The sequence below is a fragment of the Bos grunniens genome, chromosome 8 (assembly GCF_055505025.1).
Source record: "Bos grunniens cultivar Pamir isolate PY7600 chromosome 8, Bosgru_T2T1.0, whole genome shotgun sequence".
In the NCBI taxonomy this organism is placed as follows: domain Eukaryota; kingdom Metazoa; phylum Chordata; class Mammalia; order Artiodactyla; family Bovidae; genus Bos; species Bos grunniens.
The window spans coordinates 85,195,341-85,219,812 of record NC_141172.1 but is presented as its reverse complement, the minus strand read 5'-3'; the positions used below and the strand labels follow the sequence as shown (position 1 = coordinate 85,219,812).

The 24,472-nt window shown below is 39.2% G+C and overlaps 1 protein-coding gene across 8 annotated transcripts in view; it reads right to left on the bottom strand.

Annotated features, from left to right (window-relative positions):
• Positions 1–283: 283 nt before the first annotated feature.
• ZNF169 (zinc finger protein 169) overlaps positions 284–24,472 on the bottom strand; it is a 54,912-nt gene continuing 30,723 nt past the window's right edge. For 3 of the 8 annotated variants that reach the window (XM_086315649.1, XM_086315647.1, XM_086315651.1), the window contains 3 exons: positions 19,838–19,964; positions 19,158–19,253; positions 284–2,306 (listed from right to left, as the gene is read on the bottom strand). In XM_086315649.1, the coding sequence (XP_086171775.1) occupies positions 757–2,306; positions 19,158–19,253; positions 19,838–19,964 (1,773 nt within the window). In that variant the 3' untranslated portion in view covers positions 284–756. The remainder of the gene's footprint in view (positions 2,307–19,157; positions 19,254–19,837; positions 19,965–24,472) is intronic. The other 5 variants (XM_086315650.1, XM_086315648.1, XM_086315652.1 and 2 more) reach the window with 3 other exon arrangements.

Below are 24,472 nucleotides of genomic sequence, written 5' to 3'. Positions count from 1 at the left end.
GCCTGTCCCATCACTGTATTTTGGAAGCAAATAACTTGTCTGGTTCACAGGTTCACAGTTGGAAAGGATTAAATGCACTTCTAGTCTCATCCACACTCGACTTAGATGAAACTTAGGTGAGATTTTGAATGTAGAGATGAAGTTGAAATGGGCTAAGACTTTTGCTGCTGTTAATTTGGGGTGAATGTATTTTGTACTTGAAGAATGTGAATATAGGGGGTCCAGAGGACTGAGTTGTTAAGACTGAATTGTTCCCCCAAATTAACATACTGAAGTCATAACATAACATATAAAGTCATGACTTTATTTGATGACAGGGCCTTTACAAGGTCATAGGGTGAAGTCCTAATCCAGTATGGCTGGTGTCCTCAGAAAGAAGAGAAAGAGTTACCAGGAAAGTACATACACAGGGTAAAAAAATATCCATTTCAGGACTCAGCAAGAATGCAATCATCTGCAAGCCAAGGGGAAAGACTTCAATAAAAACCAAACTGCCTACACATTGATCTTGGACCTCTAGTCTCCAGAACTATGAGAAAATAAACTTCTGTTCTTTGAGCTACCAAGTCTGGTATTTTGTTATGGCAGCCCTGGCAAAGTAAAACACACTGCCAGTTAGGAAGTAAACCATAAATCAACTATCTTATGATCACTGAAAAAATACAACTTTTTTTTTCTCAACTGCATTTTAAGAGAAGTGGAACATTTCCTAGTGATTTCTACCACCTAGACACTCATAGGGAAGGAAAGGAAATGTCAAGAGAACAGTTCCTGTGGCAGGAGGTGATGGCCAGACTTGGTTTTCCTATGCCTGTGGAGGTGAGACTTCTGGCTAAAGCCACGACCACAGTCCCTGCACACATATGGCTTCTCTCCTGAATGTGTCCGCTGGTGTCTGATGAGGGCTGACTTGAAGCCAAAGCCGCGTCCACACTCATCACACACACATGGCTTTTCTCCTGAGTGTGTCCTCTGGTCAGAGGTGAGTTGGATCTTCAGACCAAGTCTTTGCTCACATACTCTGTACACATCAGCCTCCTCCCCTGAATGTATCCTCTTGTGTCTGGTGAGAAGTGACTTGAAGCCAAAGGTACGTCCACATTCAGGACACAGAAAAGGCTTCTCCCCTGTGTGCGTCCTCTGGTGTCTGATGAGGGTAACCTTCTGACCAAAGCCACGCCCACACTCAGAGCACACATAAGGCTTCTCACCTGTGTGCGTCCTCTGGTGGCCCATAAGGGAGACTTTCTGGCTAAAGCCACGCCCACACTCGGAGCACAGGTAAGGCTTCTCCCCTGTGTGTGTCCTCTGGTGTCTGATGAGGGTGACTTTCTGGCGAAAGCTGTGCCCACACTCAGCACAGACATAAGGCTTCTCACCTGAGTGTGTGACCTGGTGACTGAGGAGCAGAGACTGCTGCCTGAAGCCACGCCCACACTCCAGGCACACGAAGGGCCTCTCGCCTGAATGCGAGCTACGGTGTTGAAGGAGTGATGCCTTCTGGCAAAAGCCTCTTCCACACTCTGGACACACAAAGGGCTTCTCTTCCAAGTGTGTCCTCTGGTGCAGGATGAGGGCGATCTTCTGGCGAAAGCCTCTCCCACACTGCTGACATACAAAGGGTCTCTCCCCGGAGTGTATCCTCTTGTGGTTAGTTAAGGAGGATGTGTACCTGAAGTGTCGCCCACACTCCCGGCACACGTAGGGCTTTTCCCCTGAGTGCTTCCTCTGGTGTACGGTGAGGGAGGACCTGCGGCCAAAGCCTCGCCCGCACTCTCTGCAACTAAACGGCTTCTCTCCCGAGTGAGTCCTCTGGTGTTTGACGAGGTCTGACTTCTGGCAGAAGTTTCTGCCACATTCAGGACACACATGATGCTTCTGGAGGCTAAAGAGGCTTGATTTTCTGCTAAATCCTAGTCTATAGTTTTCACATATGACTGCTCCAGATTCTGAGATGTTTGTCTCTGTTAATACTGCATCTGCCTCGTCAGAGATCATCCCCTGGTCTATTCTTCCACTGCTACTGCCTCCCTGGTCTACTGGCTGACCTTGAGATGAGCTGAAAAATGCCCTTGAAGTCCCACTCAGCTGCAGCATCCCAAACACAGTGCCAGAGCCTTCTCTCTCTCCATCTTTTGCTTTTTCATTCAAGCAGCTTGGAGCATCTAGTAGGAAGTGGCTTTCTGCAGATGAACCTGGGAAGATCTGAAGGGCATGACCACAGAGCATATAGTGATGGAGGATCTGTGGACTGGAAAAAGTCACCGGGCAGGAGAGACAGGGTTGGAATTCTTTTCTTCCTTCTGCTGGAGAGAAAGTGTCAGTCAAAATCACCAAAGGTATCTTGTGGATGGTTAACACTTGTCTAGTTCTCATTCCTCAGATGCTCCCGCACAAAGACTTCCTTCAAAGACCTTCGTTCCAACCCATGGTGACATATTGATGCATACCTTTTACAACACATAAAACCCACATAATGAGCCAGCTCTAAGTATCAGCCCAGCTTAAGGAGGTTTAAGAAAGCATCACAGCCAGCTCTAGCCCTATAAATCACTGCCATCAGAGTTATACATGTGCCCCAAATACAATTATCTTACAAGCCACAGACATTAACACCAGTGTAAACAATATCTACAAATACATGCTTTTACTGAGAGTTAAAATACATAACATTACAAATTTCTTTAGGGACTTTTCCTATAAGAAAAGATGGGGTCAAAAAAGGGAGTCCCTCTACAGTTGGACTATAAAGAAAGCTGAGCGTCAAAGAATTAATGCTTTTCAACTGTGGTGTTGGAGAAGACTCTTAAGAGTCTCTTGGACAGCAAGGAGATGCAACCAGTCCATCCTAAAGGAAATCAGTCCTGAATATTCATTGGAAGGACTGATGTTGAAGCTGAAACTCCAATACTTCGGCCACTTGATGCAAAGAACTGACTCATTTGAAAAGACCCTGATGCTGGGAAAGATTGAAGGCGGGAAGGGAAGGGGGATGACAGAGGATAAGATGGTTGGATGGCATCACTGACTCAATGGACATGAGTCTGAGTGAACTCCGGGAGTTGGTGATGGACAGGGAGGCCTGGCGTGCTGCAGTCCATGGGGTCGCAGAGTCGGACACGACTGAGCAACTGAACTGAACTAACTAGTGGAGGCAGTACAGAGGACAGGTCAGAGATCCATGTGGGAAGTTAAACAAGTATTTCCTAGAGGATTATGTGCTGGGTCCTCTAACATGGTGTGTGGATTTGCAAGTGAAACACAGAGACATAGTCTAGGCCTACAACCCCTTAAGTGATTTTGGCTCCCAGTGACCCCAATCAATCTAAGACCTGCTCTTCTCAGTGTTTTGCTTTTTTTTTTAAATACAAATTGTTGTACATGGAAACTTTCCACCTAAAATAACTTGTAGATATCAAATTTGGATGCCTTGTTCTATCACCCTGCTTCTATCCACCTGAAGCTGATGAAAAATACCATGAACCTTAAATAAACTCAGTACACCAGGCCTTTCCAGACATACATGTTTCTTTCTTCACCAATCAAAACTGAGATGTATTTTATGAACAATCAACAACATTGGTCAGCAAACTACAGCCAAACACGTGTTCTGTAAAGAAGTCTATTGGACACAGCCACATTCAATCTTTATGTTGTGTCTATAGCAGCTTTCATATACAAAGGCAAAGGTGAGTAGTTGCAACAAAAAACATAAAGACTACAAAGCCTAAAATATTTACTATCTAACCCTTTTAGAGGAAGTTATTCATTCTGTCTTGTCTAAGATGCCAGCTTTTAATACTAACAATAATAACTACCATGAAAACCCTTCCTAACACTTAAAAGGCCCTACACTTCCTCCTCAGCAAACTATTCAGTAAACTTCATTGTGTGTGTGTGTGGTGCTAAATCTAGAGGATCCTGTGAAGTAGCCCTGATTAATGAGATCTCTTCAAGAAAATTAGAGATACCAAGGGAACATTTCATGCAAAGATGGGCTCGATAAAGGATAGAAATGGTATGTACTTAACAGAAGCAGAAGATATTAAGAAGAGGTGGCAAGAATACACAGAAGAACTATACAAAAAAGATCTTCATGACCCAGATAACCACAATGGTGTGATCACTCACCTAGAGCCAAACATCCTGGAATGTGAAGTCAAGTGGGCCTTAGAAAGCATCACTATGAACAAAGCTAGTGGAGGTGATGGCATTCCAGTTGAGCTATTTCAAATCCTGAAAGATGATGCTGTGAAAGTGCTGCACGCAATATGCCAGCAAATTTGGAAAACTCAGCAGTGGCCACAGGACTGGAAAAGGTCACTTTTCATTCCAATGCCAAAGAAAGGCAATGCCAAAGAATGCTCAAATTACCACACAACTGCACTCATCTCACACGCTAGCAAAGTAACACTCAAAATTCTCCAAGCCAGGCTTCAGCAATATGTGAACCGTGACCTTCCAAAAGTTCAAGCTGATTTTAGAAAAGGCAGAGGAACCAGAGATCAAATTGCCAACATCTGTTGGATCATGGAAAAAGCAAAAGAGTTCTAGAAAAACATCTATTTCTGCTTTATTGACTATGTCAAAGCCTTTGACTGTGTGGATCACAATAAACTGTGGAAAATTCTGAAAGAGATGGGAATACCAGACCACCTGACCTGCCTCTTGAGAAACCTGTATGCAGGTCAGGAAGCAACAGTTAGACCTGGACATGGAACAACAGACTGGTTCCAAATAGGAAAAGGAGTACGTCAAGGCTGTATACTGTCACCCTGCTTATTTAACGTCTATGCAGAGTACATCATGAGAAACGCTGGGCTGGAAGAAGCACAGGCTGGAATCAAGATTGCCAGGAGAAATACCAATAACTTCAGATATGCAGATGACAGCACCCTTATGGCAGAAAGTGAAGAGGAACTAAAAAGCCTCAAAGAGGAGAGTGACAAAGTTGGCTTAAAGCTCAACATTCAGAAAATGAAGATCATGGCATCTTGTCCCATCACTTCATGGCAAATAGACAGGGAAACAGTGGGAACAGTGTCAGACTTTATTTTTGGGGGCTCCAAAATCACTGCAGATGGTGATTGCAGCCATGAAATTCAAAGACACTTACTCCTTGGAAGGAAAGTTATGACCAACCTAGATAGCATATTCAAAAGCAGAGATATTACTTTGCCACAAAGGTTTGTCTAGTCAAGGCTATGGTTTTTCCAGTGGTCATGTATGGATGTGAGAGTTGGACTGTGAAGAAAGCTAAGTGCCGAAGAATTGATGCTTTTGAACTGTGGTGCTAGGGAAGACTCTTGAGAGTCCCTTGGACTGCAAGGAAATCCAACCAGTCCATCCTAAAGGAGACCAGTCCTGGGTGTTCATTGGAAGGACTGATGCTGAGGCTGAAACTCCAATACTTTGGCCACTTCATGCGAAGAGTTGACCCATTAGAAAAGACTCTGATGATGGGAGGGCTTGGGGGCAGGAGGAGAAAGGGACGAGAGAGGATGAGATGGCTGGATGGCATCACTGACTCGATGCACATGAGTTTGGGTGATCTCCAGCAGTTGATGATGGACAGGGAGGCCTGGCATGCTGCGATTCATGGGGTCGCAAAGAGTCAGACACGACCGAGCAACTGAACTGAACTGAATCACTCAACTGTTGACCCTACTGGACTTCCAATGAAAGTGAATATCCTTTCAGTCTTTGTATACAGTTCTGGCCATCAGGGGTCCCATCATGGTTGGTCTTTAGCTCAGTCCATTGAACCATGAGTGAGTTTATTTTGTTAAGCTAGGCTATCCACATTTTCAAAACTCATGGCAGGCATGTACATTTCTGGCTAGCAGTTTCCAAGAAATACTTTTGTTGTAATTCTAAAGCTCTGAAAGCTAAGCTTTCAGTATTGCATTATTGTCTCCTTATCTATGAGAAAAGCAGGAAGAGAAAAGCAGCCGCTGCCTTCTCCTTGACCTGTTTTACTCCCAGCTAGGCAAAAAGTCTAAGGCCAGTGGTAAACTACTCCATTACAGGTATGCTGTTCAGTGTCTTTTGTATTAAATACAATGACTGATTTAAATACAGTTAACACTGTCCTTATGGGAGCCTTAGTCTCTACTAAGGCTGTTCACTCATCATCATTTTTATGCTATCTGGTAATGTGACAAATTTTAACTAAAAATGATTAAGAGTTACAGTGTTCACTGTGGCTTTAAGCATCCAAGTTCCTCAATAAAAGAAGAAATAAAATTTTACCAAGGTAATTCTTTTCAGTTAATCATAAAAGTTGCCAAGATATATAAAAAAATGATCAATTTATAAACTCATTTATAACCTACAGCTATGCTCATGCCAATTGATTTTTCAGACCAATAAGTATTTCAACAACTGTCCATATTGGGATGTTCAACAAACATCCTGAAGGAAACAGAAAAAAAATCCACGCCTAATGGCTTCTTAAAGAAATTTTCCCTTCTGCAGCTGTAATTGTAAGGAATAAAATTATAGCAGTGAGTTAAACAGATACCATACAATAGAAGAAAGAATGCTTGGCATTCACTGCTTTTAAACAATTAAAAGAATTTTAAGACTTGGTCCACATGTGAAAAAAGAGAACACTTTTGATAAGAATCTGAATTAATCCCTGGAAACTAGACAACTTTCATAATATGCCATCTCCATGATTTTAAGACAATATAAAAGAAATATTAAAATATGTGACAGTTAATTTTACGCATTAACTGCTCTGGCCACAGGCTGCCCAAACATTTAAACACTATTCTGGGCGTCTATGGGGTCCCACAGAGTCGGACACGACTGAAGCAACTTAGCAGCAGCAGCAGCAGCTGGGTGTTTCTGTGAGGGTGTTTTGGGGAGACTTTAACACTTAAATAGGAAGACTGAGTAAAGCAGTTGAAAGACCTTAGTAGAACAAAAGACTGACTCTCTCCCAAGGTAATGGCTCTAAATCCTTCAAGTTAGGCTTCAGCAGTACATGAACCGAGAACTTCCAGATGTACAAGCTGGACTTAGAAAAGGCAGAGGAATCAGATATCAAATTGCCAACATCTGTTGGATCATAGAAAGAGCAAAGGAATTCCAAAAAAATATCTACTCTGCTTCATTGACTACATTAAAGCCTCTGACTGTGTGGATCACAACGAACTGTGGAGATTCTTAAAAAGATGGAAATACCAGACCACCTTACCTGTCTCCTGAGAAACCTGTATGTAGGTCAAGAAGAAACAGTCAGAACCAGACGTGGAACAACAGACTGGTTCAAAATTGAGAAAGCAGTACGTCAAGGCTGTATATTGTCACCCTACTTATTTAACTTACATGCAGAGGACATCATGCAAAATGCTGGACTGGATGACTCAACAAGATGTAATCAAGATTGCCAGAAGAAACATCAACAACCTCAGATATGCAGATACCACTCTAATGGCAGAAAGTGAAGAGGCACTAAAGAGCCTCTTGATCAGGGTGAAAGAGGAGAGTGAAAAAGCAGGCTTAAAACTCAACATTCAAAAAACTAAGATCACGGCTTCTGGTCCCATTACTTCATGGCAAATAGATGGGGCAAATGTGGAAATAGTAACACATCTTATTTTGGAGGCTCCAAAATCACTGCAGACAGTGACAAAATTAAATGAGGCTCGCTCCTTGGAAAAAAGCAATGACAAACCTAGACAGCATATTAAAAACCAGAGACATCATTTTGCTGACATTAAAGCTATGGTTTTTCTAGTAGTCGTGCACGAATGTGAGAGCTGGACCATAAAGAAGGCTGAGCACTGAAGAACTGATGCTTTTTAACTGTGGTGTTGGAGAAGACTCTTGAGAGTCCCTTGGACAGCAAGGAGATCAAACCAGTCAATCCTAAAGGAAATCAATCCTGAATATTCAGTAGAAGGACTGATGCTGAAGCTGAAGCTCCAATACTTTGGCCACCTGACGCGAAGAGCTGATCCACTGGAAAAGACTCTGATGGTAGGAAAGACTGAAGGCAGGAGAAGGTGGTGACAGAGAATGAGATGGGTGGATGGCATCACCGACTCAATGGACATGAGTGCGAGGAAACTCTGGGAGATAGTGAAGGACAGGGAAGCTTGGTGTGCTGCATTCCATGGGGTCTCAAAGAGTCAGACATGACTTAGTGACTGAACAACAACTCCAAAATAAGAAGAAATTCTTCCAGGCTAGTTGCCTTCTGGCTGAGACATGGGAGGGTGGGTGGTGGAGAGGAGACAGATGGAGTTGTTTTTGTTTTTCCTGCTATCACACTTGATCTGATATAGTAGTTCTTACTGGGTGTTGAGACTGAGAGCCTGAGAGAACCATGGGCTCTCATATGTCTTCATTTTGCTAACTGCAGATCTTGGAACTTCTCAGCCTCCATAGTCACATGAGCCAATTCTTCATAATACATCTTGTGTTTGTGTGTGTGTATGTGTGTGTGTGTATACAAATACATCCAAAGGGTTCTGTTACTCAATAACCCTAAGACTGATTTTGATACCAAAAGTGGGATGCTGCTATAGCCAGTACCTAAAATTTGGGGAAGTGGCTTTGGAACTAGATGACAGTTAGAGGCTGAAAGAGTTGAGGTACATACTAGAAAAAGCAAGAAGAGACTGCTGGTAGAAATATGGATGGTAAATGTGACTTTGCTGAGGACTTAAAAAGAAAGGAAGAGAGCTGGAGAGAAAGCTTCTATCAGAGGATATATAAATTGACTAATCTGTAGTACAGAGTTTCTAATGCTGAGCTTTGCATAAGTAGAATAAATTTCATTTGGGCATGGTGTGTAATTCTTTTAAAATATGGAATGTTTTTATCAGTTGCGCAGGTTCGGGAATCCTTAATTACTTTAAAAATGTACTATATTCAGATTTTGTCCCATTCCGTATCTGTAGTATTTTTCAAAAATTCATTCATTTCATATAAGGTGTTAAACTTGTTAGTATAAACTTGTTCATAATATCCCCTTAGTATCCTTTTAAAGTATCAAGAAGATGTAGTAACTTCCCCTTCACTCTTGAATTATTTATGTCTTCTTTTTCTCTTGATTAGTCTATGCAGTAATATATAATTTAGTAGCAATATATAATATTCTTTTCAGACATTCAACATTTTCTTGGCAAATTTTCCTGCTAATAAAGTGTTATATTTCACAGATTTTTGTTCTTATTTTCTTTATTCCATTCCTTGCACTCACTTTGCATTTACTTTGTTCTTTTTCTAGCTTCTTAAGTCACTGATCATAGACCTTTTCTAAAAATAAGCACTTAAGGCTATAAATTTCCTTCTAAACTCCTCTTTAGCTGCATCTCACAAATGTTTATTTTGCTGAGATGAATTTGAAAAGATTTAGGTAGTGGCTTGTAAGAGTTGATATTGGTAAGATGCAATTTCTACCTCAAGTTATCTATCAGATGAGATCAGTCGCTCAGTCGTGTCTGACTCTTTGTGACCCCATGAATCGCAGCACGCCAGGCCTCCCTGTCCATCACCAACTCCCGGAGTTCACTCAGACTCATGTCCATCGAGTCAGTGATGCCATCCAGCCATCTCATCCTCTGTTGTCCCCTTCTCTTCCTGCCCCCAGTCCCTCCCAGCATCAGAGTCTTTTCCAATGAGTCAACTCTTCGCATGAGGTGGCCAAAGTACTGGAGTTTCAGCTTTAGCATCATTCCTTCCAAAGAAATACCAGGGCTGATCTCCTTCAGAATGGATTGGTTGGATCTCCTTGCAGTCCAAGGGACTCTCAAGAGTCTTTTCCAACACCACAGTTCAAAAGCATCAATTCTTCGGCGCTCAGCCTTCTTCACAGTCCAACTCTCACATCCATACATGACCACTGGAAAAACCATAGCCTTGACTAGACGAACCTTTGTGGCAAAGTAATGTCTCTGCTTTTGAATATGCTATCTAGGTTGGTCATAACTTTCCTTCCAAGGAGTAAGCATCTTTTAATTTCATGGCTGCAGTCACCATCTGCAGTGATTCTGGAGCCCCCCAAAATAAAGCCTGACACTGTTTCCACTGTTTCCCCATCTATTTCCCATGAGTGATGGGACCAGATGCCATGATCTTCGTTTTCTGAATGTTGAGCTTTAAGCCAACTTTTTCACTCTCCATTTTCACTTTCATCAAGAGGCTTTTTAGTTCCTTTTCACTTTTGCCATAAGGGTGGTGTCATCTGCATATCTGAGGTTATTGGTATTTTTCCCGGCAATCTTGATTCCAGCTTGTGTTTCTTCCAGCCCAGCATTTTTCATGATGTACTCTGCATGTAAGTTAAATAAACAGGGTGACAATATACAGCCTTGACGTACTCCTTTTCCTATTTGGAACCAGTCTGTTGTTCCATGTCCAGTTCTAACTGTTGCTTCCTGACCTGCATACAAATTTCTCAAGAGGCAGATCAGGTGGTCTGGTATTCCCATCTCTGTCAGAATTTTCCACATATAGAGTAAAATCTCAAAATAAACACTACCCAGGTTTTCTTTTTTTCTTTCTTTTTGCAAATGAGAAAGTGATCCTAAAATTTAAGTGGAAATGCAGAGGACTATCCAAAGCAACCTTGAAAAAGAAAAAAAAAAAAAAGGAGAAGACTTACACTACCTGACTTCAAGATTTTCAGTGATCCTACAGTAGCACAGACAGTATGGTTTGGTTTAAGGATAGACATACTAATCAAAGGAATAGAACAGAGAGAGTGTAAAATAAACCCAATCTTAGCCAGCGATTAGATATTCAACAAAGCAATCCAATGAGAGAAATACAAGACTTTTCAACAAATGGGGCTGGAGCCACTGTGTAGCCACATGGGAAAAAAAAAACAACACAACAAAACCTTGATTCCTGCCTCACACCATATACAAAAGTTAACTCAAGATGAGCTGTAAATCTAAGTATAAAAGCAGCTATAACTAAACAGCATTTAAAAGAAAATATAGATGACAAAAACATTTAAGAAAAGAAAAAGACTTCCTCGATATTAAAATATCAGAAGTTATTATTAAGAAAATGAGCACAAAAGCTTCAGACTGAGAGGATATTTGCAAAATGTACAAATGACAATGGACTAGTATCAAGGATTAATAAAGAATTCATAACACTCAATAATGAAAAATAACATGGGTGGTGGGGGGCAGTAAGGAGAGGTGGAATGTATTGAGAGAGTACCATGGAAACAAATACATTACCATATGTAAAATAGATAGCCAATGGGAATTTGTTGTGTGATTCAGGGAACTCAAAATGGAGCACTGTAACAACCTAGAGGGGTGAGATAGGGAGGGAGGTGAGAGGGAGGTTCAAGACAGGGGACAATAGGTATATCAATGGCTGATTCATGTTGATGTTTGGCAGAAACCAAGACAATATTGTACAGCAATTATCCTTCAGTTAAAAATAAATAAATTTAATTATAAAAATCAATGCAGAAAAACTGGAAGAAATATTTGAATGTATACTTCACAAAGTACATGATATATATAAAACATCAAAAAGCACACAGAAGGACTCAACGTCATTAACCATGAGCAAAATGGAAACCCCCTATGAGATAACTCAACACATCCATCACCAAAGATAAATGAAAACTGTTGGGGAGGATGTGAAGTGACAAGAACTCTCACATGTCTGTTGATCATGGAAATGAGAAACTGTACAACCACTTTGGAAAAGGTCTAGTCATTTCTTATAAAACTACACGTAGTTACCCTATGACTCAGTGTACTGCACTAAATAGTATCCCACCAAAATGAATGTCAACCTGGAACATATGAATGTGGCCTTATTTCGAAAGAGTCTTTGCACATGTTATCAAGTTAAGATGAGGTTATACTCCAATTAGACTGAGTTTTGATCCAATGACTGGTATCCTTACAAGGAGAGGGAGATCTGGATACACAGACACTTAGACGGAAGAAGGCTGTATAACCACAGAGGCAGAGATTAGACTGATGCTGCTATAAGACAAGGAACACTAAGGATTGCCAACAACCACCAGAAGCGAAGAGAGAGGCACAGAATAGACTCCCTTTCAGAACCTCCAGAAAGAACCAACCCCACCAACAAGTTGATTTTGAACTGTGAAAGAATAAATTTCTTTTTTTAAGCTTCTCAGTTTGTGGTAATTAATTAAATCAACTCTAGGAAACTAATTCATCCTAGGTATGTATCCAAAGCAAATGGAAAACAAAAGTTTGTTGAAAACAAGCAAAAAATTACCATAAGAATATTAACAGCAGCTTTTTCAAAACAACTTAAAACTGGAAGCCATCAAGGTGTTTCTCAAGGAGAATGGATAAACAGTCATATATATATATATTCATATGATGGTACCTTATTTGATGTTAAAGAAATAACAGACTACTGATGTATGCCACAGCATGGATGACACTTAAAAAATATAATGAGTGAAAGAAGCCTTACACAAAAAAGAAAGTATTATATGATTCCATTTATGCAAAATTGTACAGCAGGCAAAACTAATCTATGGTGAAATAAAATCAAAAAACAGTGGTACCTCTGAGGGGTGGGAGCAGGGGTTTACTGGGATGGGCCACAAGGGAACTATCTGGATAACAGTAATGTGCATTTTGATAAAGTTTGTGTTATAGAGATGTATGCATTATTTGAATTCACAGACTAGTATACTTAAAATGTTGCATTTCCAGTAAATTCTACCTTAAAAGAAACAAACAACTCTAGTTAATAATATTCATGCTACCCATTATTCCTGGGGCCAATCAACTTTCATGGTACCCACCAAGCTGAAATGAACTATCAGAAGTTGGCCCTTTTAAAACTGCAGTGTTCAAAGATGCTGAAGTGGACACCCTGGACTTGAGTCTGTATGTCCCTGCCTGCCCATCACCAGTATGAGCTAACCTAGGAAGAAACTATGTCTTTCCTCTCACCACTTGTTAGACTGTCTTTGCCCGAACCACTTGGTGATCAGATTAGATTAGATCTTAAGACACACTCACACCTGCCAACCACTCAGGGAAAATGATTGTCTGAGGAGAATAAGTAGATGCTAAGGACATGCCAGGAAGACCTCACAAAATGACAGCAATAACCACCTATGAACAGGTCCTCATAAGCTCTTAATCTATCCATGTGGAGAATGCAAGTCTCTTTGCAAGAAGAATAAAGCCTTGCTGCTGCTGCTGCTGCTGCTAAGTCGCTTCAGTCGTGTCCGACTCTGTGCGACCCCATAGACAGCAGCCCACCAGGCTCCCCCGACCCTGGGATTCTCCAGGCAAGAACACTGGAGTGGGTTGCCATTTCCTTCTCCAATGCATGAAAATGAAAAGTGAAAGTGAAGTCGCTCAGTCGTGTCCTACTCTTAGCGACCCCATGGACTGCAGCCTACCAGGCTCCTCCACCCATGGGATTTTCCAGGCAAGAGTACTGGAGTGGGGTGCCATTGCCTTCTCCGAAAGCCTTGCTACAGTGAACTTACTCAGATACACTGAGCAACTCAGCTCTCCTCAGAGAAGAACTGCTTGTACTAAACTTCTTACTCCCACCAACTAAGGAGATACTGCTAGATATCTGATAGGATGGCTACAATTAAAAAAAAAAAATAGTGTTAACACCAAATCCTGACACAAATGCAGAAAAACCAGATCACTCAAACACTGCTGATGGGAATATAAAATGGTATAGCCATTCTGGAAATTGAGTATGGCATTTTATTATAAAACTAAACCTATATTTACCATATAGGCCAGCAACTTGCACTTTTGGGCATGTATGCCAGAAACAAAAACCATACATTCACACAAAAACCTACACACAAATGTCCACAGCAACTTTATTCTTAATAGCCAAAAATATAAAGAACTCAAATGTTCCTGAATGGTTTAACAAACTGTAGTATTGATACATTCATACCATGGACTACTACTCAGCAATAAAAGGAATAAAATACTAATACATACAACAATTTGTATGGATATCAAAAGGAAAAAAAAACAATCTCCAAAGGTAACATATGATGTGACTTCTTTTATATAACATTCTTGAAATGACAAAACTATAGAGACAGAGAACAGATTAGTGGTTGCCAGATGAAGAGAGGGGAAGAGTGAGGGTGTAGGCTCTGACTATAAAAGGGTAGCAGAAGGGGGATTCTTGTGATGGAACTGTCCTGTATCTTGGAATACAGTGGTAGTTACAGAAATGTACATATATAAAATTTCAAAGAACTAAAAAAATATACACATACACACAAAATGAAGGTAAAACTGATGAAATATGAATGTCAGTGCATTGTATTAACAGGAATAAAAGGCTGATTTAACAACAAAAATGTATAATTTACTAAATTATAATAAAAGATTAAAAAAGAAAAACACAATGATCATCTGTAAAGATGCCACAAAAAAATGACAAAATCCAACACCCATTCCCAGTAAAAACTCATCAACAAGGAATAGAAAGGAAGCTTGTCAAGCTGATAAAGAGTAGCTATAAAACTTACACATAGGAGGAAAGCATTCCCCATAAGATCAGGAGCAAGGAAAGGATGTCCCCTTTCACCACCATTTAAATTCATCATTGCACTCATGTTCTCGCCTGTGCAATGAGGCAAGAAAAAGAAATTAAAGACACAAAGAATGGAAAGAAGTGAAGTATACTTACTTACAAATAATTAGTCATTTGTGTAGAAAATCATATAGAACCTACAAAGCTACTAGGATGAAGTTTCACAAGTTTACCAGACACAAGATCAGTATAGATAAATTAATTTTATTTCTATATGCTATCAACAAAAAATTGAAATTTTAAAGTACTTTAAATAGCATGAAAAATATGAAACAGAGAGGGATAAATCTGATAAGATGCATAAGACCTTTGTATGAAAAACTACAAAACAATGCTGACAAATATTAAGTCCCATAAAAATAGAGGGACTGCGTTCATGTACTGGATGACAGAGTATATGATTTACATGTAAATTCTCCTCAAATTGATGTAGATTCAATTCAATCCTAATCAATATTCCAACAGGCATTTTGTTGAAAACTGTCAAGCTGATTCTAAAATCCATGTGGAAATGCAAAGAATCCAGCACAAGTAAAACGACTTTAAAAAAGAAAAAACGTTTGAGGATGTATACTAAGTTCCAGACTTCTTACAAAGCTGCAGTAATCAAGACTATGTGGTACTGGCATCAAGATGGATGAAGAGAAGAGTGGAAAAAAATAGAGTTTATATTAGATATAGACCCATACACAATTAATTTACACAAAGGTGCACAGGAAATTCAAAGAAAGGGTTGTCTTTTCAATAAATAGTGCTAGAAAAATAGGATATTTGTATACAAAAGAAGAAGAAAAAACAAAAATTGTACTTAAATCCAGACCTGGTATCAAGTAAAAAAATTTACTCAAAATAAGACTTAGATCTAAATGAAAAGTAAAAATTATAAAACTTTTAAAAGGAAAAATATACGAAACTTTTTTTGGCCTTCATTTTGGAAAGATTTCCTAAATAAATCACCAAAAGTGAAATTCATGAAAGAAAAATTTACACTTGGACTTCACCAAAATTAAGAAATTCTCATTGAAAAACACTACTAAGAAGATAATAGCTCAGTTGGTAAATCATCTGCCTGTAATGCAGGAGACCTGGGTTTGATCCCTGGATCGGGAAGATCCCCTGGAGAAGGAAATAGAAACCCACTCCAGTATTCTTGCCTGGAGAATCCCATGGACAGAGAAGCCTGGCAGGCTACAGTCCATCACAGGAGTCGGACACAACTTAGTGACTAAACAACCAACAACAACCAAGAAGATAAAAAGCAAGCCACAAAGAAAATACTTACAAATCAAATAATGGACTTCTATACAGACTATATGAAGAACTTGCAAAATTCAATAAAAACATAAGAAACCAGCTTTTCAAATTGGCCAAAGATTTGAGATGACATTTCACCAAAGAAAATATACAGACAGCAAATAAGCACTTGAAAAGACTATCAAGATCACAAGTCATTAAGAAAATGTCAGGTAAAACCATATAAGATGCTATTACACAGTTATAAAAATGTCTAAAATTAAAATCATAATACCAAGTGTTGACAAATATGTGAAGCATTCAGAACTCACACACTGCTGGTGGGAATGTGAAATAGTGCAGCTACTTGGTGAGTTTTGTTAAAAATTAAATATCCCCTGTATCATTCATCCCAGCCACTCCACTCCTGGGTGCTTATCCAAAAGAAATGAAAGCATATGCTTACACAAATACTTTTCATGAATGTTCATATAGTCTTTATTTGTATTCATCAAAACTAGAGACTACTGAAATTTCTTTAGCCCATGAATGGCTAAATAATTATGATATCTAAATTACTACTCAGCAATCAAAAGAAATGAACTGTTGACACACCCAACATTATGGATAAAATTCAAAATAATTATACTGGGTGAAAGAATTAACATGATTAATTATATGAATTCTAAAAATGCAAACAAATTTATGACAGAAAGCAGTCAGTGGCTACCTGGGTAAGGGAGGGAGGAGGGGACAGGGAAGGGCAGGAGACAGAAGTTATAGTAAGGCACAAGGAAACTCTGCAGTGATAGGTATGCTCAGAATTTGGATTATCGTGATGGTTGTATGACTGTGCAGATATCAAAACTTAACAAATTTAACCTTATACCTCCTAGCATAAGGTATGATACCTTATACCTCCTAGCATAAGGCATCATACCTTATACCTCCTAGTATAAGGTATCATACCTTATACCATAATAATATTTTTCTATTGTATTATAATTATAGTTTAATAATAGTTCTTTTTTTAAAAGAAAAAAGCATTGAGTCTGCTATAAAGTATAATTATAGATATATGGTTGTATTTAGAAGCAAAAATAAATAACAAAAAATAAAATGCCAAGAATGTTGAAAATAAAAGAATGAAAAAAAAAGGCAGAAATTTATCCTTACCTCCCAACATTCACATAAAATTAATTCCACCTGGATTAAAGATCTAAATATTCCCAGAATGTATATTGAATTTCTACAGTTCAATAACAGAAATAGCCCAAATCAAAAGTAGGAACATATCCTGAACAGACAAGTCACAGAAAAGGAAACACCAATGACCAAGTCAACACAGGAAAAGATGCTCATGCTCTCTGGAAAGCAAAATCCCTATGATATTTCACCACAAACCAAACAGATGGGTGAAAAATGTGAGGATGTGGAACAAGAACTCATCACTGCTGCTGGGAGTGTAATATGGCATTGAACAGCTTCAGAACACATGTGGTATAACCTAATCAGGTTGAGGCTACCCACACCCATGAACTAGTCTCTGTGCTCCTAGGTATGCATCTTGAAAGAAACCCTTGCATGCATTTCCAAAGAAGAAATAAGAATATACAGCAACATTATTTCATAGACAAAAATTAGAAATAACTCAAATGTCCAAAAGAAGAGAAATGATAATTCAACTGCATTAAAATATCCATATAATGAAATCAATATATAACAAATGTTAAAAGTATAAACTAAACTTGCACATTTTAATACGAATCTCACATATAGCTGGTGAAGGAGGTATACAATATGGTATTATGTGCAGAAAAGTTTACCAACATGCAAAAGAACTCTCTATATGGTTAAAAGATCCACTGAAGGGATAAAAAAGCTAAGGGCAGTCACAGGCATGCTAATGCACAAGTCGAATTCCCAGAGGCGGAGCGAAGGAGCAGGACACAACCAGGAAAGGTATCGGCTATCACCTGGTCTTATATAATGGTATATTTCTTAGTCTGCAAGCTTCCCTGGTAGCTCAGTCAGTAAAGAATCTGCCTGCAGTGCAGGAGACCCATGTTCAGTCCCTGGGTCAAGAAGATTCTCTAGAGAAAGAAATGGCAACCCACTTGTTAGAGAAATAAAATAGAAGTAGTCTTGTCCAGGCTTTAGAGGCAAAAGAGCAGAGCGGGCCTCTGACCTTGCTTCTGACCTACCTGGACACTGCCCTGACTGCTGCTGTGGGTGTCAGCCACACCTGCGGTGAGTGTCAGAAGAGAAACACAATAGATATCTATAGGGAGCAGATCTTGGAATTTATTAAGCTCCTGGAGGGGGCCTGGCCAACCAAGCCCTGACCTTAACAACACTCCAAGTTTTACATGACAAAACAAACAGCATAACATGAAACCAGACCTGCAATTTGCTCACAGATTGATGATGAGCATCCTGTTTGCATCCTGGGATTATAAACGGGAACCCCAAACTGCAATCTCTGAAGTCTCACCCACAGAGCAGACACTCTACCTGGGACCTTTTCCCAACTGGGACTCCAGATGTGCTGTGACATGGGACTTCCTAGCACTGTTTAAGTCTGAATGTTGGTGAAAATCCAAACTGGTGATGTATTCTCTGCTCTCTTTCATTTTTCTTTCAATGTTAGTATATTGAAAGTAAGCCAGATAATTCTCTAATAAATATTTTTATTATTTATTTGCATATAATGCATGGCTTATTTTGTTAAGAAATCCTTTGAACCTGAGACAAAAGTGAAAACTTTCAGCAGAACACCACTGCAGTATTCTTGACTGGAAAATCCCATGGACAGAGGAGCCTGGTGGGCTACAGTCCATGGAGTCGCAAGAGTCAGACATGACTTTGCGACTAAATCACCACCACCACTTAGGCTGCATGGAAGGCAAACTGGCACTCATTGTGTAATTCTTCACTCTCTGTTATAATCTTAAATAACACATCATAAAAGAAACAAAGTTATGGGAACTTATGGGGTAGAACTGCTACATGAAAACATTACCAGTTTAAAAACAAAAACTGGACAGAATCTAGCAGGGATAGATGACTTAGTCTCAGAGGACAAGTGTTATGTTCAAGATCAGGTCAGCTAACAAAAGTTCAAGAATGGGAAGATCTTAGAAGTGTTGGACAAGGGACACCAAGTGAGTGGATGTTGCTCTGTTGGGAAGGAAAGAGGGGGTGGCCAGGGAAGCCCTCTCTGGGCCAAGTAGGATGGCATGGAAGGCAGGCCTGAGGAAGAGCTTCCTCCTCAGAAGCTTACAAATGCTCCGCTTTCCTTACCTGCTGAGCACCTCACTGCCCTGATCCTTGTCTGCCTGCTGTTTTCCACTTACCTGCACAAAGGTCCAGAAGACATTCACTCTCCTCTCTCCAGGGCTCGTCTCCTTGTTCCAGTTGTATAATGAGTTTTGGTTTAGGAAAGGCAATTCCTACTCACAGGGGAAAAAAATCAAGGTGACCTTCGGTTAGTGACTTAAGAGGCTATCACAGAATTCAGTCAGGGAATGCAATGACTCAGAAGCGGGTAGGAAAGCCAGGCAGGGGGCATGGATGGGGACAAAGATTCTCTGAATGCTGAGAAAAGATGACTAAGGGGCGGGAGGAATCCCAGATCTAAAGGCAGTATATGATTCTCCCCTGTGCTTGAATGAATATAAATACTCTGCCGTCTGAAGTAAGATCACTTTATTTTTTTTTTATTTTTTTTTATTTAACTGGACTACATTTATTGTGGTTGGTTATTTTTTTTTTATGATATTGTACATGTTTTAATTGAAGTAAGATCACTTTAAAGGAGGGCCTGGCCTTAGAAGGGGCCTAGAAATGCAGTGTCATATCACACAAATACACACACATGCACAACTTCACCATTTCCAACTCTACAGAATCCAGACATTCTCTGAGGTATAGAGAAAACACATGTTTCTTTCTGAGCCAAAAGCATGGTGGCTACTCCATTAAATCTTAAGAGGCCTACAGGCAGAGTCTGAGACATGGGACAGGTCATCCTTACCCAGCGACACCATATGGCTATAGTTTTCCAGCATCACATCCCGATACAGGGTCCTCTGAGCAGGACTCAGTAGCTTCCATTCCTTCTGGGTGAAGGCCACAGCCACATCCCTGAAGGCCATTAATGCCTATAACACAAACACATCCTTGCTCACCCGGAAAACACACAGGCTCACCAGTCAACTTAACCTAAGTTACCAACCAGGGCTGAGGCAGCAATAAGGCTGGCATGGAACATCAGGTGAGATCCATAGACCCTGCTTTCAACCAGAATCCTTTGCCACGTATTTAAGACTACTAAACCTCTTCCCACATTGCTGGGGGTCTATTCAGGGGTTCTCTATTCTGTTCTATCAATCTCTAAATCTATGATGCTGTGGAAAACACTGTTTTGATTAATGTAGCTATACCATAGGTCTTGAAATCAGATAAATGGATTCTTCCTCCTTTAGTCTTCATTTTAAAAGATTATTTTAGCTATTCTAAGCCATATGCTTTTTCACAAAAAATTTTAGAATAATCTCACCTGTATCTACTAAAAAATGTTTCTGGAATTTGGACAAGATTTGCATTAAAGCTGTATATCAATTTAGGAAGAACCAACATCTTTATCATGTTGACTCTTCAAATCTATGAACATGAGATGAGATGTCTTTCTATTTACCGAGATGTTCTTTGATTTCTTTCAACAGCTATTGTGGTTTTCAGTATACAAATCCACATATGCTTTGTTAAAAAACTGATACCTAAAAATTCTTTTGTTTTTCTTTTTTTAGTGATTTTAATGATACTGTATTTTTAGTTCAGTGACCAATTGTTCATGATACAGAACAACTGCCAGGATACAGTAATAAACTGTATGCTTATCCTGAATCTGGCAACCTGGTGGAACTCACTAACTCTCGGGGGTTTTTTTTCTCCTAGATTCCTTAAGATTTCCTACGTAGACAATCAGAGGATTTGCATACAGGGGCAGATTTCTTTCCTTATAATCTATATGTATTTTATTTCCTGTTCTTGCCTCTAGCACAATAATGAATAAGAGTGGTAAGAACAGACATCCTTGCCTTGTACTTGATATGAGAAGGAAACATAATGTCTCAAAGCATTAAAAAAACTGCTCCACAAAGATACCACATCACACTCATTAGGATAGCTATTACCAAAGAAACAGGAAAGAACATTTGGGGAGGATGTGGAGAAACTGGAGTAGAAATTGGAGTAGGAAATGGCAACCCACTCCAGTATTTCTGCCTGGAAAATTACATGGACAGAGGAGCCAGGCAGGCTACAGTCCATGGAGTCGGACATGACTGAGCACACACACATGGAGAAACTAGAACCTCTATTTATTGTTGTGGGAAAAGTAAATGATGTGGTTTCTGTGGGAAAGAGCTTAGCAGTTCCTCAAAAAGTTAAATACATCAATTTAAAAAAATTTCAATTTATCATATGATCTAGCAATTTGAATCGTGGGTGTATACCCCCAAAGAATCAAAAGCAAGAATTCAATAGACTCATACACCAATGTCCATAACAGCATTATTCACAATAGCCCAAAGGTGGAAACAACCCTAATGTCCACCAACAGACAAACAGATAAGAAAATGCAGTACATATATACACATAACTGTACATAATTCAGCCTTAAAAAGCAAAGAAATTCTGATACATGTTAAATCAAGAGATTAGCCCTAAAAACATTATGCTAAGTGAAATAAGCCAGTCACAAATGACAAATATTGTTTGATTCCACTTACAGCAGGTACCTGAAATAGGCAAATTCATGGAGACAAAGTAAAACAGAGGTTACCAGGAGCTGGGAGGGGGAGTGGGCTAGGAACAGGTAGTTATTATATAATGCATAGTTTTATCCTGGGAAGATGAAAAAGTTCTGGAAATGAATGGTGATGACTGCATAATGGTGTGAATAAACAATGCCACTGAACTGGACATTTTAAAATGGTGAAAATTTTATATTAAGTATATGTTTATGGAGGGTTCAGGATGGGGAGCACATGTATACCTGTGATGGATTCATTTTGATATTTGGCAAAACTAATACAATTATGTAAAGTTTAAAAATAAAATTAAATTAAAAAAAAAATAAGAATAATCCTACTTACAGATTTTTTTGTAGATGTCCCTAATCAAGTAAAGGAGTTCCCGTTTCTATCTTAAGGTGTTTTTTACATTTCCCACAAATGTTTATTGTATTCTGCCAAATGACTATAATGCATCAACTGATATAATCACATGCTTTTTCTTCTTTAGCCTGTTAATATGGGGGATTATACTGATTAAGTTACAAATACAGAGCCAGTCTTGTGTCCCTGGAATAAACCATGCTTGATAACGGTGTACAATTATTTCTACATATTGTTGAATTTAATCTGCATAATAATTTAAGGATTTTCATGTCTATATTCATGAGAAATGTTGACCTGTAGTTTTCTTTTTTCTATTGTTCTTGTCCGATTTTATTACCAGCATAATATCTGCTCCACAAAGTGAATTAGGAAGTGTTCCTCCCTATTTTCTGAAAAAAAATCATGTAGCATTTGTGTTTAAGACTCCTTTGAAAATTTGGCAGATTCTGCATTAAATCACCTGGGCCTATAAATTTCTTTTGTAGGAGTTTTTAAAATTATAAATTGGATTATCTTTTTTCTTTTATCATATTTTTAATTGAGGTATAACTGATATATCACATTATATTAGTTTCAGGTGTACAATGTGACTTGATCTTTGTAGACATTGCAGAATGATCACTACAATAAGTCTAGTTAACATGCATCACCATACATAATTACAAAACTCTTTTTCTTGTGATGAGAACTTTTAAGATCTATTCTCTTAGCAACTTTCATATATACAACATAACTAACTGTAGTCACCATGATGTACAGTACATTCCCATGACATTCATTTTCTAACTGGAAGTTTATACCTTTTCACCCCCCTTACTCATTTCACCCCCCCCCCACCACCTCCTGCTACCACCAACACCTGTCTGTTCTCTATATGTAACCTTTTCTTCTTTTCTAAAGATATATAACAGCATATAGTATTTGTCTTTCTCTGACTTATTTTCTTTTAGCACGATGCCCCCAAGATCCATCTATGTTGTTGCAAGTGACAAGATTTCTTATGGCTGAAAATAATATTTCATTGTATGTATGTACACATATACATACATTCATACATATATACATATATTCATCAATGGATGTCCATTCATCCATTGATGGACATTTAGATTGTCAACAACTTAGGTTGTTTCTGTGGTTTGGCTAATAATTATAGCCCTGTTTAAATTATCTATTCCATATTGGTTGAGTTAAAGTACAATAGTTTATGTTTTTCAAGGAAACCAGTCCCTTTTCATCTAAGTTGCCAAATGTATGGGTGGATATTCTGTTGATGGCTACAGAGTATGTAGTAATAACTTCTGTTTCACTTCTGATACTGGCATTTTGTGCCTACTCCTTTAGTCTTCTTTACAAGTTTTGTCAATTTTATTATTTTCAAAGAATCAGCTCTTTATTTCACTGATTTTTCTCTATTCTTTTTATTTCCAATTTCATTGATTTCTGCCTTTATCACTATTATTTCCTTCTATTTGCTCCTCTGAGTTTATTTTGCTCTCATTTTTCTAAGTTCTTGAGGCAGAAGCCTAGATTCAGTTCAGTTCAGTCGCTCAGTCATGTCCAACTCTTTGCGACCCCATGAACTGCAGCATTCCAGGCCTCCCTGTCCATCACCAACTGCTGGAGTTTACCCAAATTCATGTCCATTGAGTTGGTGATGCCATCTAACCATCTCATCCTCTGTCATCCCCTTCTCCTCCTGCTTTCAATCCTTCCCAGCATCAGGGTCTTTTCAAACGAGTCAGCTCTTCGTATCAAGTGGCCAAAATACTGGAGTTTCAGCTTCAGCATCAGTCCTTCCAATGAACACCTAGGACTGATCTCCTTTAGGATGGACTGGTTGGATCTCCTTGCAGTCCAAGGGATTCTCAAGAGTCTTCTCCAACACCACAGTTCAAAGCATCAATTCTTCAGTGCTCAGCTTTCTTTATAGTCCAACTTTCACATACATACATGACCACTGGAAAAACCATAGCCTTGACTAGATGGACCTTTGTTGGCAAAGTAATGTCTCTGATTTTCAATATGCTAACTAGGTTGGTCATAACTTTCCTTCCAAGGAGTAAGCATCTTTTAATTTCATGGCTGCAGTCACCATCTGCAGTGATTTTGGAGCCCAGAAAAATAAAGTCAGCCACCGTTTCCTCATCTATTTGCCATGAAGTGATGGGACCAGATGCCATGATCTTAGTTTTCTGAATGTTGAGCTTCAAGCCAACTTTTTCACTCTCCTCTTTCACTTTCATCAAGAGGCTCTTTAGTTCTTCGCTTTCTGCCACAAGGGTGGTGTCATCTGCATATCTGAAGTTATTGATATTTCTCCCGGCAATCTTGATTCCAGCTTGTGCTTCATCCAGCCCAGCATTTCTCATGATGTACTCTGAATATAAGTTAAGTAAGCAGGGTGACAATATACAGCCTTAATTTACTCCTTTTCTTATTTGGAACCAGTCTATTGTTCCATGTCTAGTTCTAACTGTTGCTTC